Source organism: Cheilinus undulatus, linkage group 8 (assembly GCF_018320785.1).
Source record: "Cheilinus undulatus linkage group 8, ASM1832078v1, whole genome shotgun sequence".
Taxonomy (NCBI): Eukaryota; Metazoa; Chordata; class Actinopteri; order Labriformes; family Labridae; genus Cheilinus; species Cheilinus undulatus.
This window is the reverse complement of record NC_054872.1, coordinates 26,751,465-26,764,890: the sequence shown is the minus strand read 5'-3', so window position 1 is coordinate 26,764,890 and position 13,426 is coordinate 26,751,465. Positions and strand designations below refer to the sequence as shown.

The 13,426-nt window shown below is 40.0% G+C and overlaps 1 protein-coding gene across 3 annotated transcripts in view; it reads left to right on the top strand.

The window, feature by feature from the left end:
• The window catches only part of efna3b (ephrin-A3b), a 106,267-nt gene extending 101,440 nt beyond the window's left edge, over positions 1-4,827 (top strand). For all 3 annotated transcript variants that reach the window (XM_041792797.1, XM_041792798.1, XM_041792799.1), the window contains exon 6: positions 4,600-4,827. In XM_041792797.1, the coding sequence (XP_041648731.1) occupies positions 4,600-4,718 (119 nt within the window). In that variant the 3' untranslated portion in view covers positions 4,719-4,827. The remainder of the gene's footprint in view (positions 1-4,599) is intronic.
• Positions 4,828-13,426: the final 8,599 nt, after the last annotated feature.

Here is a 13,426-nt window from a genome sequence, read left to right as displayed (position 1 = left end):
TGTTTTTCTTTTTTAACATTTCATAATTTCTGTCTGATGTTTACAAGGCTTGGGAACTCACAACATGTCACACTGCGTTATGGGCCACAGCGGCCATGCTGGGGGATACAGAGATATAAAGTGTCTGAAAAGGATTGATGCAGTTCTCAGATAAGTAGCTTTGTTAGGAAGGATGAGAGGCAGCTTTTTGGTTTCATCCTCCCCACCTGTGGAACAAGCTTCCAGGATATCTGACGTCCGCTCCAACCATGAGCTCATAAATTTAGGGTTTAAAATACATGTTTATTGTGTAAAGTTAAAGTAATTCAGTTGTCTTGCTTTGATGTAACAATTTGATTTTTTTTGCAAATTTGTTTTGACATGAATACCTTGTCACCTTTTTAATATTTTTTTACGTTTTACTTTATTTTCTTTGAAATGCTGTTTCTATTAACACATAATTTCGTAATGTAATGTGAAGGCTATAATAGGAAACACATCAGTGTAAGCATTTTACTGACAAATGCAAGACAAATAAATGTTTATTTATTAACTCAAATTATGTACTCTGAGTGCCTGAATGAACTCTCCTCTACTGCATAAGTGGAGTGAAAACAGTAAATGTATATGTTTTATCATTACAGTCATATGAAGTGGAGCTACAGCCTGTCTCAATATAACTCCTTACCCTTCTTGTAAATTAAAAAAGGGAGAAAAGAAAATAATGACAACAGACAGAGAAAGCCTGTGCTGCCAATACATTGTTAATGGGCACACGGACCGCGGTAGCTCCCAGCATGGTGGATCTCCCAGAAAGCACTGCGGCGTGATGACATGATCCCAAACCCTTTAAGATTACATGTTTTTTCAGTCCATTTAAACATGAAACAATTCACAGAAATAAACACATAAAATTTTCAAGATTTTCGAGTTAGATCCTGTTAGTAATGTAGAGTTTTTTATTTTTACATCTGTGTGATGCTGCCATTTTTAACTAATTTTGATACACTAAAGTTTGTGTGTGATAGCATTTTAAGCAATAGCATGTCTCCCATGATGAAGAATAGAAGGTGTTACATCTGTCTAGTAAGTCAGCATCACTTCATGTATCAGACCCTCTTTGAGTTGTGCAGAGTGGAGATGTGAAGGGAGCAGTTTGAGAAAGGACCTAAATCTTTCCAATTGTACTCACCTCAGTCTCCATCACAGTAACCTCTTCTTTGTATGACTCCTCACTGATGTTAACACATGTCAAATTAAAGACTTTTAGGATTACACTCCACAGAGAGAACAGTTTAAACTATATTTTAACTCTTTTTTTAGTGTGTCAGTACAGCAAACATATAAAAGACAATTCTTTTGATTTATTAAAGTCAACATGTCCTGTTATGCAGGGTCCCTTAAAAAACACATTCAAAAATGCTGTCAGGAAGCAGCTGATTATCAGCAGGTGTGATTGCTGGTTGCACAGGTGCTCTAATTAAGCTAATGATGTCACAGCTCTGAACTAGCAACACTCCATGCTGTCAACATGTAATTAACTTCACATCTGTATTATTCCACTGAGTTAGGACGGTTTATGTTTGACATCTGATTGTCTTAGATTTGTGTTGATTTGACCTTATATTTTCAAGCTTGTGTGGTACTGTTTTTGTATGTGTGTGTTGTTGAGTTTTATGTATTCTAAAGTTCCAGCTAGGGACAGGCATTGCAAAGAAGCTTAGGCTATAAGTGCTAGAGTGTGTAGCAACTTGCTTCATACTATCCCTATTGAACAAATAAAACACTAAATAAAAAATACGTGGGCTGGATAAATAATTAAAAGTGAAAAACTGTACAAAATGTCAACATATGCATAATTGTGTGAATATAAACACTGCAATATCAAGTAAACCTTATACCTCCAACACCATTTTTTGTTTACATCAGTGATATAAAAGTGGCCCAGTTTTAATTCATACCAGGAACTTAATAGTCCAATAAAGGCTGATTAATTAGAATAAATTAGTCAATACTTGGACATTGTAGATTCTTAGATGTGGGGAAATGTTCAGTTTTTCTTCTAAAGTTTTATTAAATAAAATTCTGAAGTATTTTGAGTGAAAAAGTATGACAGAAACCACTTTAACTTATATTTATCTCAGACAGAAACATGGCTTCAGTTAATAGATACTGACAAACACACCCACGCACTCATTCACCCACACAGAAACCTCACACACAGACACACACTCTCGTAAACACAATCAGAAGACATCTTCTTGTTCTTGTCAACATGACATTCAATTTCATAGATGCCTCTAGGTGTCTGAGCTTTCTAATTATCGGGGAGAGGCTGCCTGCTTTTCTGCTCCAAATGTGGCACGCATTCACACCCACATACACACAATACACAGCAATACACACGGCTTTGGTGTGACTGTGAGCTGATGTTTGGCTCAGGAACATGTCAGAAGGTCATGATGTACATCGCATGCCCCCTTCAGAACCATCCTGCCTAAAGTGGAAGCCAGTAATCATCGGTTTTATGACAGCCCATGTGAGAAGTGTGTGTATGTGTGTCGTGAGATGATTTGTACAGCCACACTTTCGAACCAGTCTTGCAAGGATGCTCCATGCTTCTCTTGTTTGTGTCTTAAAAACCACATTTCTCTGTCAGTAAGTGCCACAGTATCTGCGTCCTGACCCCTTAGCTGCATGCTCGCTTACAGAACGGTCAAAGCGTTTAACCTGAGCTCTGCTGCTGCGTGGACCTCATTAGATAAGCCGGCAGAGCATACCGGAGGAGGCCATCTCCCAAACCAGGTGTCAGCCAGTCATTACTCTGCTGTCTGACCCACAGAGCAGCTGGAAATATATCAGCGCCGAGTGGAAACATTGAGAATATCTTCCATGCCATTGGGCCATGAACACAATAGTTCCTAATCAGCATCACCGGCCCCGTGCAGAGACAGAAAAAAGTGCTTCTGTCTGCTCTTCAGTCTCATTAATCAGTGACTAGAGCGGGCGTGTCTGGCTGCATGTGTGTCTCATGAGTGTAGGCTTGCAGCGAGCTGTCTGGTGGCTTGTGTTTTTGAACATTGACTAGACGTGAGCGCTCAGCATGTAGCCTACAACAAAAGGAAGCAAGGAACTATTTTTAGGATTACACCAGGTGTGCGGAGCCAGATTTACAGTATACACAGCGTGTCTGTGTGCTACGGTATGTTATTGTGAGGTTGAGAATGTGCCACTTAATAAGAACAATAAGAGCTCTATAATAACAGCTGCAGCAGCCTGAAATGGCACTGTTGTTTTTGAATCAGACCTAACAGCTGTGCGTGAGTCTGCTGTAAGCTGCTTTTTGTTCAGTAAATCTGCTTCACTAAATAACTCATCACGTTTTCATAAGAAATTATACCTTACTACAAGAATTTTTTAACTGGGTAAGAGGCAGTTTGAGAGTGCTGACATACAGTATAGCAGCACCGATGTGCTATGGATACGTTACATAACTTACCACAGCATCCTCTGTACATGCAAGCTCCAGGACAACAGCAGGCTGCTCACCCTACCACATTACCTGTCATCATGGGCTCATCAACCCAAATATAAACACTGATGGGAAGCAATAGCCAGGTCGTCAGTGAGGGTTTCCAGTGAGAACCTCTCATCTCATGGAGGCTGGACAGTCACATTCAGTGTCGCACAACCACCCTACTTCATGCTTCGTTGCCTAAAAAATTGTTCACCCGCTTGGATGTTTTACCTTTTAATTGATTTAATAAATCAATCATGGTCAATATAATTTGTCTTTTTTTGACCCCCCCAAAAATACACTAAACAAAAAAAAATTACGTTAAAGTGAAAACAGATTTCATCTTCACTGTGAAGCATGGTGATGGCAGTATCATGTTGTGGGGATGCTTCTTGGCAGCTGGCCCTTGAAGGCTTGTAAAGGTAGAGAGTAAAATCAATGCAGCAAAATATAGGTAAATCCTGGAGGAAAATCTTTTCCAGTCTGCAAGAGAACTACAACTTGGGAGAAGATTTATATTCCAGCAAGAAAATGATCTGAATCATAAGCCAGAGATTATTTGAAAAGGGTGTTCACACCCGATCCCTGTGTTCAACCTAACAGAGCCTGAACAGCCTGAACAAGAAGGCAGGCTAGTGCATTATATATGGGATTTTTTAATTTTACATCTGTTTGATTATGTATCAATGGATGTCACCATGTTGATGGATACAAAACACATCTGTCTACAGGTAGAAATAAAGGAATGTGGGGCGCGCCGGTAGTTGAATGGTTAAGGCGTGCACCATGTACACAGGCAACACAGGTTCGAATCCGGTTCATGGCACTATTTCCTGCATGTCTCAAAAAAAACCCAAAAATAAATCTTTAAAAAAAAAAAAGGAATGTGAACCTGATGCTGCACACAGCTGTTATTCTGATATTCAGTGCAGAAGTACTCACTTACTTGATATCGTTCGAATAAGCAGACCCTGGATAAAATCTTCTCCCTTGTTTTCATTTAAGGTTTCTAAAATTTTCAGAAACTTTAGACAGACATTGATACAAAAACAACATATGTCATGCTCTCCCTCTTTCTCTGTGTCTTTCTGTTTTTTTTTCAGATGAATATAACCCTTTTGTTCCCAAACTGGAGAAGAGCGTCAGCGGAAGCAGCCCATCCAGGGATCGCCTTCTCCTCACCGTGACGATGCTCCTTTTGGCCGCTCTCTTCATCTCCTAGCAACGGCCATCCCATCAGCATCACCATGCCAACTAGCCTTGGGAGGGTGTACAGTACTGAGGGGTGGGAGAGTGGACGGGGGGAGGGGAGGAGAGCGGGAGAGCTACGGCCACTACAAATGGAGCTGGAGTGAAGAGCAGCAAGAAAATAGACTTTTTAAGCATAACAGTGTGAATGTGTGAGTGTCTGTGAGCGTGGCGGGGTTAAACACCCTCAGGCGCTGGGTGACACAGAGTGAACTTTTGTTCAACCGCAGCCGGCCGGCACACACAGATGCAGGTGTGGTAGACTGTGAGTGAGTGTGAGCGTCTGTGTGCGTTTGTGTGTCTGAACAGGCTACAGGTTGAGCGTGTTGAATCACGCTCAGCACACAAAGCATTTCTAAAAACAGGAGGCGGGGATGAAAAAACGATAAAAAGAAGAAAAAGCATCAAATCGACCCACTCTATTGAAAATCATTTGAGGACGTTCTGGAGGATGTAATTGGCTGAAACACTTCCTTAGGGCTAGTTGCCATAGTTTCACTTTGCAACAAGACATAAACTGAACTCAAATGAACTGAATCAAATAGATTTCAGCGGAACTGAACTTTAAATTGCCTTTTTTTCCTGTTGTTAATGTTGATCTTGAAGCTGGGAAATTTTCCCGGTCTACAGAGGAGATAAAAAAAAAGTTTCCAGCTCAAGATGTGCGCTGGTCCGGTGTAGGAGACTAGTCTACGTAGCTGATAGTTCAAAAACACCTGGAACTTTAATGCAAGTGTTTAATTTGTCATCTTGTTTTGACATCACTTCTCTATATGAAAGAAACAAGACTGGACGGGGTCGGGGGGAAATACAGAGCATTTAAACCATAATTCATTCACAAGAAGATGAATTGTACTGGGAGAAGAATAAGGAGGATTTTAATGTAGATGTGCCATTGACAGAGAGGGTTTGTTGATGCTGTGTTACTTTTCTGTTCTGTCTCTGGAGTTCTCGGTCAGTCAACAAAGCACACGATGACTACAGAGCAGCCATGGACACACTCTGCAATACTGTCCTTCTCTCAACGGCTTTGGGAAAAAGAAGAAAGTTCAAAACTGGACGCAGGAAGGACAGTCCCTCACATACACTCTGTCAGGGACAATAAGAAGCTCATCTTTGTAAACCCATTTATCAGACACCACATTTAACACTTTCTGTTACTGTGCAAGTGTATGCTTGAAATGTATGCCCGAGTGAGTCGTGTGTGTGTTTAAGAGAGACAGAGACTATTTTAAATGGTACTAACAGCCTGAAAATACATCCACATACTGTACATCTTATAAGTATGAAAACGCAAAATAAAAAAAAAAAATCAAAACACAACTAAAGCAACAAAGTAATACATACAAACCAAGTGCTTCGGTGGGGAGGTCTGGCAGTTAAAAACTCAAACAGCTGTACCGTTGGTTGCTCCAGAATAGCATTCCATTAGCACCTTATCACCATCGTTACCCCACCTTGCCAGCTGGACTCTAGTAAGGCATGGCTCACTGTAGTAACAACAATGAAGGTGATAGAGGTTAAACAGATAATGATGGACTGCAACCAGCCGCTCACCCACCGGCATGTAAGACATTTAAGTACTCGTGTAAATGTCAGTGACGGATAAAGAATGGAGTTACAATGTGTTGACTTTGCCAAGGTGGAATGTGATGTAAGCATTTTTACAAACTTGAAGCTCAGTTTCTTTGTGGTTGTTTTTTTTACTTCTATGTTTTTGTTTTGTTGAGTTTGCCGTGATGTATTTTTGGTCATTTTAAGGGGGAGATGAGGGTTTAACAGTTTGAAGATTGGGCGGGTTGAGCCATATGTATACTTGGTTTTCACTCTGTCAGTCTTACATCCAACTGCTTACTTTTATTACGTAGATTATCATTTTTTGAAGATCAACACTTGCAAGACGTGTGTATCTTCAGTCCCCGGACATTGACACCTTTACAAGGCTCTACACCTGTTAGACACATACGACTATTAGTTATCAGGAACATAACTATTCATTCAGGAACTCTCTTCATATAGGCTATATGAGTGAATATTACACGACACGGCAAAATATGCACAGGAGAGTTTAAAGGTGTGCATTTACAGAAGATACAAGACATGGCGCGATACTACACTGTACGTTTTGTTGTCTTCTTGGGGAGATTCGTCTTGGATTCCCAATGATATTTTCAAGCTTTGCTTTTGTCATCTCTCGTAGTTGCAAGTAACATTTTTGCAGACTTTTCAACAGTTTCTATGGACCAGTTTAGAGTTAGCTATGTGGTATGAGAAACACCGGCAGTTGCTGCCTTATTTTCTCTGCGTTGCTTTAGCCCAGTTCAACGCCAGCCCAGTGTCATTTTTCTCTTTAATTATAAAGTATATATGTTTTAGATTTTTGGCCTTACCATTTCATAACTTTTCACACTTAGTTCTGAGTCTTTAGGGGGTCATGTCCTGTGGCTTGGGAGCCAATCATTTCTGAACAAATTCTAAAGAAGTTATTTTAGTTTTGAGTGCTCAAGAGTAAAGGGGCTTCTTTCTCCAAAGGTGTTTATCAGATATAGAGAGTATTTTCACTATATATCTTGACATATAAGAAAGACATATGAAATAAGAGATTATAGATGTTATAGACAGAAGACCCATATAACTTCAGAGTATTATTAAGCGCTGTATGACAAGAGTGTGGACAAACCCAGATGTACATATGGCTCTTTGTGGGAGGGTGAGCTTGTTTAGGGGTGACGTGGGGTGTTGAAGAGCTGTATGAGAGGGGAAAATCACTCTTCAAAAAGTTGCACTTACGAACTTAGACACGAGAGCAAGAGCGTGCGTGTATGTTTATCATCTGAGTGTGTGAGTATGAATCAGAGCTCATATCTGTTAATCACTTCATGTCTGAGTTTTCGCATGAGATGCTGTCTGTCTCTGTGTGCTGGTGTCAGTGTGTAAATGTGTGTGTGAGAGCAAGAGAGAGAGTGTGCGAGTGACTGTTGTCTGGCAAAACAAAAAAAGCATTTATTAGTGTTGGAAACAACAATTACAATCATGTTTACCTTCGACTGGAATGACTTTAAATGAACTTGAAAATAAACTGTAAACTGAACAAACCATAACAGAGGTTATAACAATGATCATGATAACAAAATAATGAGATTACAAATCTTACTTTTAACAGCATGTGTGTTCGCCTCTTTATTTCTCATCCCCTCTCATCACCCTCGCTGCTCTCTATGTCTTTGAGTGTGCAGTTAATCAAAGACAACAGACGGAGAGGTGGCAGAGATTTTATTTTTTTTTTACCAGGTTTGTTCTCTTCTCTGTAGATAATGCTGTTTTGGAGCACGCAGATGTGATTTTCCATATCAAAGCTGGTGTGGTGACGCTCTCCCTCAGCAGTAATACCTTTACACGCTCCGATTAGGAGAGATAAGCGCTTCAATCAGCAGCCACACATTCGAATGACAATAGGACGCCGTGTACGTGTGTATGTGTGGAGCGCCTGGTGGAGGAATGAAGCCGCTGCTGCTGGTATCAGCCAGGCTCGCTGTCTGTGATCTTATGCAACAGGTGTTTGTCATCCAGGAGTCATTCTGCTCTGACTCACAGGACAGCAGGAGGAGGAAGATGAACAGATAGAGGTCAGCAGCTACTGTGTCAAGAAGATTAGCTAGAGAAGAGATGGGTAGTTTTATGAAAGATTAATCTTCAAGTTCATGTACCAAGTCTTTTGGTGGCATGCAAGTGAATGTTTTGGAATTGAGTTTTTTATATTTTACCAGATCTTTTTGTGGATGTAAACTTTCCACCACACCAACTAAGTCATCTGCAAAAGTCTAACTGGATATTTGCCCAATAGTTTGGAGCATTTTGAGTTTAGGAAGGAGAGCACATAAACACTTCGGTTAACATATTGATACTGGAGAAGCCTATTGCCTTTTTTTTTTTTTTGGTCAGCTTTATATTAAATACCTTTTAAAACAGAACAATAGCACCAAGCCCAGTACAGAAAAAGGGGGGAAATACCAAAGGTGAGTGTTCATGAGGTCATAAACTGTTCATGATGGCTGGTTTGGCATTTCACCACTTAAGCCTTGGTCATGTACTGCTCAGTCCTCCATATGGCCATCGTCCAAGCCTGCGCCAGTCCAGAGCCCCAACTCCCCAAGTGTCCTAGCTGCTCTCTCCATGACTCACGTGGTCACCCCTGATATCTGGATCAGCCCCCACGGGTCTTGGTCACCCAATATGCAGTGCTCTGGCACTGCATACTAGTTGAAATCTGTCAATGTCCAGGCCTCACAAGAATATAGTAAGACTGGAAGGACCAAGTACCGAAAGACTTTGACTTTCGCCCACGTCACAGTGAAACACATGCCCACGCTCAGTGAAACCCATCACCCCATGCATGAGTCTAATGGCCCTTTTCCACCGGCCCGTCTTAGCCCTACTCTACTTGACTTGACTCGACTCTACTCAGTTTGTGTTGCCTTTCCACGGGCGCGGTACCTTGTACCAGATACTATTTTTTAGTACCTGCTCTGCTCTGGTTCCAAGCGAGCTGAGCCAATACTAAAAGGTGACATAAGCTATGTTGTTAGAATGTTTTCATGGAGGATGAGCTTTTTTCCTGTAAGCAGTCTGTTTACTCAACTTTATTAAACTTTTTGTCATCAGGTTGTGCAGGTCAGGTTTTAAACTTCAACTTCTGGTATCTTAACCCTTAACCCTCCGTTTTGAAATAGACAGTGTTACAGATGAACAGTCTGGCTGTCAGAGATGCATGGTCTGCAGCCTGTCTTGTTAATTTTGGTTTGTGTGTAAACCAGAAAATAACCCCTAACAGGAGCTTTAAAGCCTCTGGAGCTTGGCTTGACATGAAAAAAAATGAGTGATGGCCTCCACAGAAATCAGAGTACAAATAAACACAGCTATGAGAAAATCTTGTTCTAAAAAAGCTTATTTTGGTAGTTGGACTATTTCTCAGGACTGTGTAGGCATGTCAGATCAAATTTTGAGTGATGGATGGTCATGAAACACTGAGTGGCAATATTACCTTAATGATTCAAATATACGACCATGACTTTTTAATTCAATTGAAATATTTCATCAACACCCCAAATAAGAGGACCTCACTATTTACGTATTATGTATTTGAAAGAAAACGTGGTTCTGTTTGTGTCACTAGAGAGGGTGAAGTGGTTTGTAGAGTGGTAGCAAAGCCAGATGACTAAATTTTGTCCCTTTTTTGAAGTATTTTTTTTAAACTAAAGAATGATTTATTAGAAAGAAAAGGTGTCAGATTGATCAGTTTCGGTTTTGTAAATGATGAAACTCTGCATTCATGTTTCCAGTTTGACAGCCAATAAACAGATTCTGGCCGAGTGTCACTGAAGTGGGATCCAAACCCTAGCCCTGTCTCCAGCTGGTAAACAGGGAGGGATGAGTTTGAAGACACCGCCTAGATGTTTACATCATTTTTATCAATCTGTGATCTATGCTCTTTAAGTCTTGAAATGCTTTAGATATCTCCTTTTCTAACATTTTTCTGTTAATTAAATTCAGTATTTTCAATCACGAAAGACTGTTCTCCAGAGTTATGAGCAACATTTTTTTACTGCGTATCTCATGAAACATCTTTATCATTCCCATTTGGAGGTAGACTCATCACCACACCACTGGAAGAGGATCCAGGCGGTGAATCAGACACCAGTGAGGTTTGAAAAATGAACTTCAGGGATGAATGCAATAACCGACACTAAATCATATTCTGGTAACTAAGTCTACTTTCCCAGAATCCCTGACTCACAGCAGGCTCAGATACAGATTCCAGATGATTTTTTTTTGTTGTTGTTTTTTAAACAGTCAAAGAAATTCCCTCATATTGATCTAATGCTAAAACCTTGAACAAGTTTGCTGTGGGGGGGGGTTAGGCTCTTTGTAAGTGTGCACCCAGTCTGTCAGTTTCACTCAAAAAGCTTGAAACTAACTAAGAAAACACAGTTTCCTTTAAACTGGTGGAAATTTGGAGATGTCTTTGCTGCAGTATCACAAGCTAACCACTTGGTGCTGCTGTTCAGTCACAGCTCTGCTAAGCAGAGGTGCTGCTCCTTCATGCCCTGGTCGTGTAATCCTTTATCAGAAAACATAAATCCATTAAAGCCACAATGGGAATTGTGTAACGGGTGTCATTGGGATTAAACATGCTGTGTTATTTTACTGGGTTATGATATAATCAGTTATTTGCAGCATGTTAGAGCAGGTGAGTTCATGGTCAGGGATGTTTTGGTTTCATAAAGTTGAGAATGTATGATGGAAGGGCAAGGATGTGATCCCTCACATACCAACCTGTTAGAAATTATGCAACAACTATCCATCAGAGGCTTCTTTCCACAGAACAACTGTTGCAACCCAAGGTCTTTGAATCATGAACAAGCAGGCAGCATTCATTTATCACCATGATTCAGGCTTTAGAGAAACATTTCTGTCTGCTCTGATTGTGTTTGTTTTAGAGGGAACTCATGCCATGCATGGTCAGGCTTGTAAAAATGAAGCTGTTTATAATGAGATTGTTTTGCCAACCAACGTCTCACAAAAACACACTCACACAATTGTTTCTGACTTTATATTTAATTGTCTCCTCTGACTGGGTAACCTTTACTCAAAGTATTGTGAAAATTTTTAACTTTCAGGGGCTTTTTCCTGCATTTGGATAGCTGAACAAAGACAGAAAAGATGGAAATCATCTCGAAAAAGCTCCAATCTACAGTGTTTGCACCGCATTGAACATGGTTCCGTTCAATCAGCGCCATGTGAGGAGAAAACAGCAGTAGCTATGGGCGGGGTTTAATTACACTAGCTGTTTGCAGTGGTTGCCTTCGGAGAAGTGATTAGCAACAAACAACATAGGGGCAGTTTTATCATAACTTGACCTAGTTTTGGTATGAAATAAAGAGTAAAAACAACACTAAAAGCTTCTCATGATGGAAAATATGTTTTAGCTCTTCTGCCGACTTGCTTCACATGACTATAATAGTCACAGGGTGGTGGTTAGTTGTTCTGAGTGCGTCTATATAATGGCTGCTAGTGAAGTGATTAGCTCATATGTAGCCACAGTGACAGTTTAGTCAGAACTGAACGACATTTCTTTAGTAAAACTGCACTGGAAGCTTTTCATAATGGAAAAGATGTTAGCTCTTCTCCCAGCCTGCTTTGGCATGAGTTTGTGATTGTCACGGATGGGGTCTGGTGGTGTATCCAATGACTGCTGCTGTAGGGAAGTGGTAGTTTAATCAGAAATGCACCACATTTTCTTTAAAAACAAATAAAAAGAGCCACACTGAAAGCTTGTCTGGTAGCAAAGATGTTTTTGAAAGTCTCCCTACAGGCCTTGGCATGAATTTTATTTACAGAGTAGCTCTGCCATTGACAATCTACACAATCTACGCAAGCACATGCATACAGCCTCATTTCATCTTGTTGCACTGATTGGCCTGTCATGAATGTGACAGACAGAACATTCCTCCAATCACCTTTCGAGAATTTTCGAGAATGCCAAATAAATCCATGCAGTAGATATATGAAAGTCTATCTGGAATGTCTAGAGGTGTGCAGTCAGGGGCAGCAAGTTAAAAATAAAAATGATATGTTTTTTCCAGAATTAAAAAGTTATTCTGAGACGTGTATACCATTTGATACCATATGATATGATTCAGTGCTAAACAATTTGATTCAATACAATCTGAAACTAAACTAAACTATTCAATAGAACATGAAATACACTTTTTTTGTCCCCTGGAAATTTGTTCTAGAGTCTAAGTGTTGCCACCAGTTATGAATAGGAACAATAGAAGCAGCAGCCAACCCACCTGTAAAGAGACAATCCACATGTTCAAGATGTAGCACATACCAATGAAAAACCACAGTGAAGTCATAATAATATTACATTACATCGGGGGAAAATACAGTAAGATAACAAGATCAGGAAAAAAGTTGGTAGATATGAAGTTTTTACACAATCCATGCATCCTCACCATATTGCCTTTAAAGTAAGGAGAAGTAAAGCCAGGCCTGTGTGTTGAAGCTCCTATAAGAAAGGTTTGGTTGGTGTGGATTTTGATGGTAGCTTTTATCCTTTGCGTTATGCGTACTCAAATAGGAAAGTAGAGTACTGTGACAGAAATTTTCCTCTTGCTTCATTTGAACAAACGAACGACTCTGAGAGAATACCTACTGTGGAAATTTTTAAGACATCTCTTTCAGCATTGGGTTGCCATTACTTTTCTTGACACCTACTTCGCATAAGCTACTGGAATGAATTACTAACACCTGTAAAGAAATAATAGCTCATCATTTTTGATGTCTAGTTTGCTTTTGTGTTCATAGAAAAGCCATCATCATCATTAATGTTAGTGCATTTCATAAGCATCTAAAAACTCCTCATATGAGCTTAAAAGATTAAAATGATACAACAGGGCGGGGGCATGATGCTAAAGCCCTCCTCAAAAGTCTTCAAACTTGAGGACTGATGACAAAACTATCATTTATAACTGCTTGGTTCTGTTTTGTTGGTTGTGTTAATCTCTGTGGAACTAGGAACTACATTCATTGATGTTGCAGCAATTTTATATCCCAGCAAAACTTCCTGTTGGTATGTTGTTAACATGGCAAATGGAACAATGGCAGTGACAAGAAAAA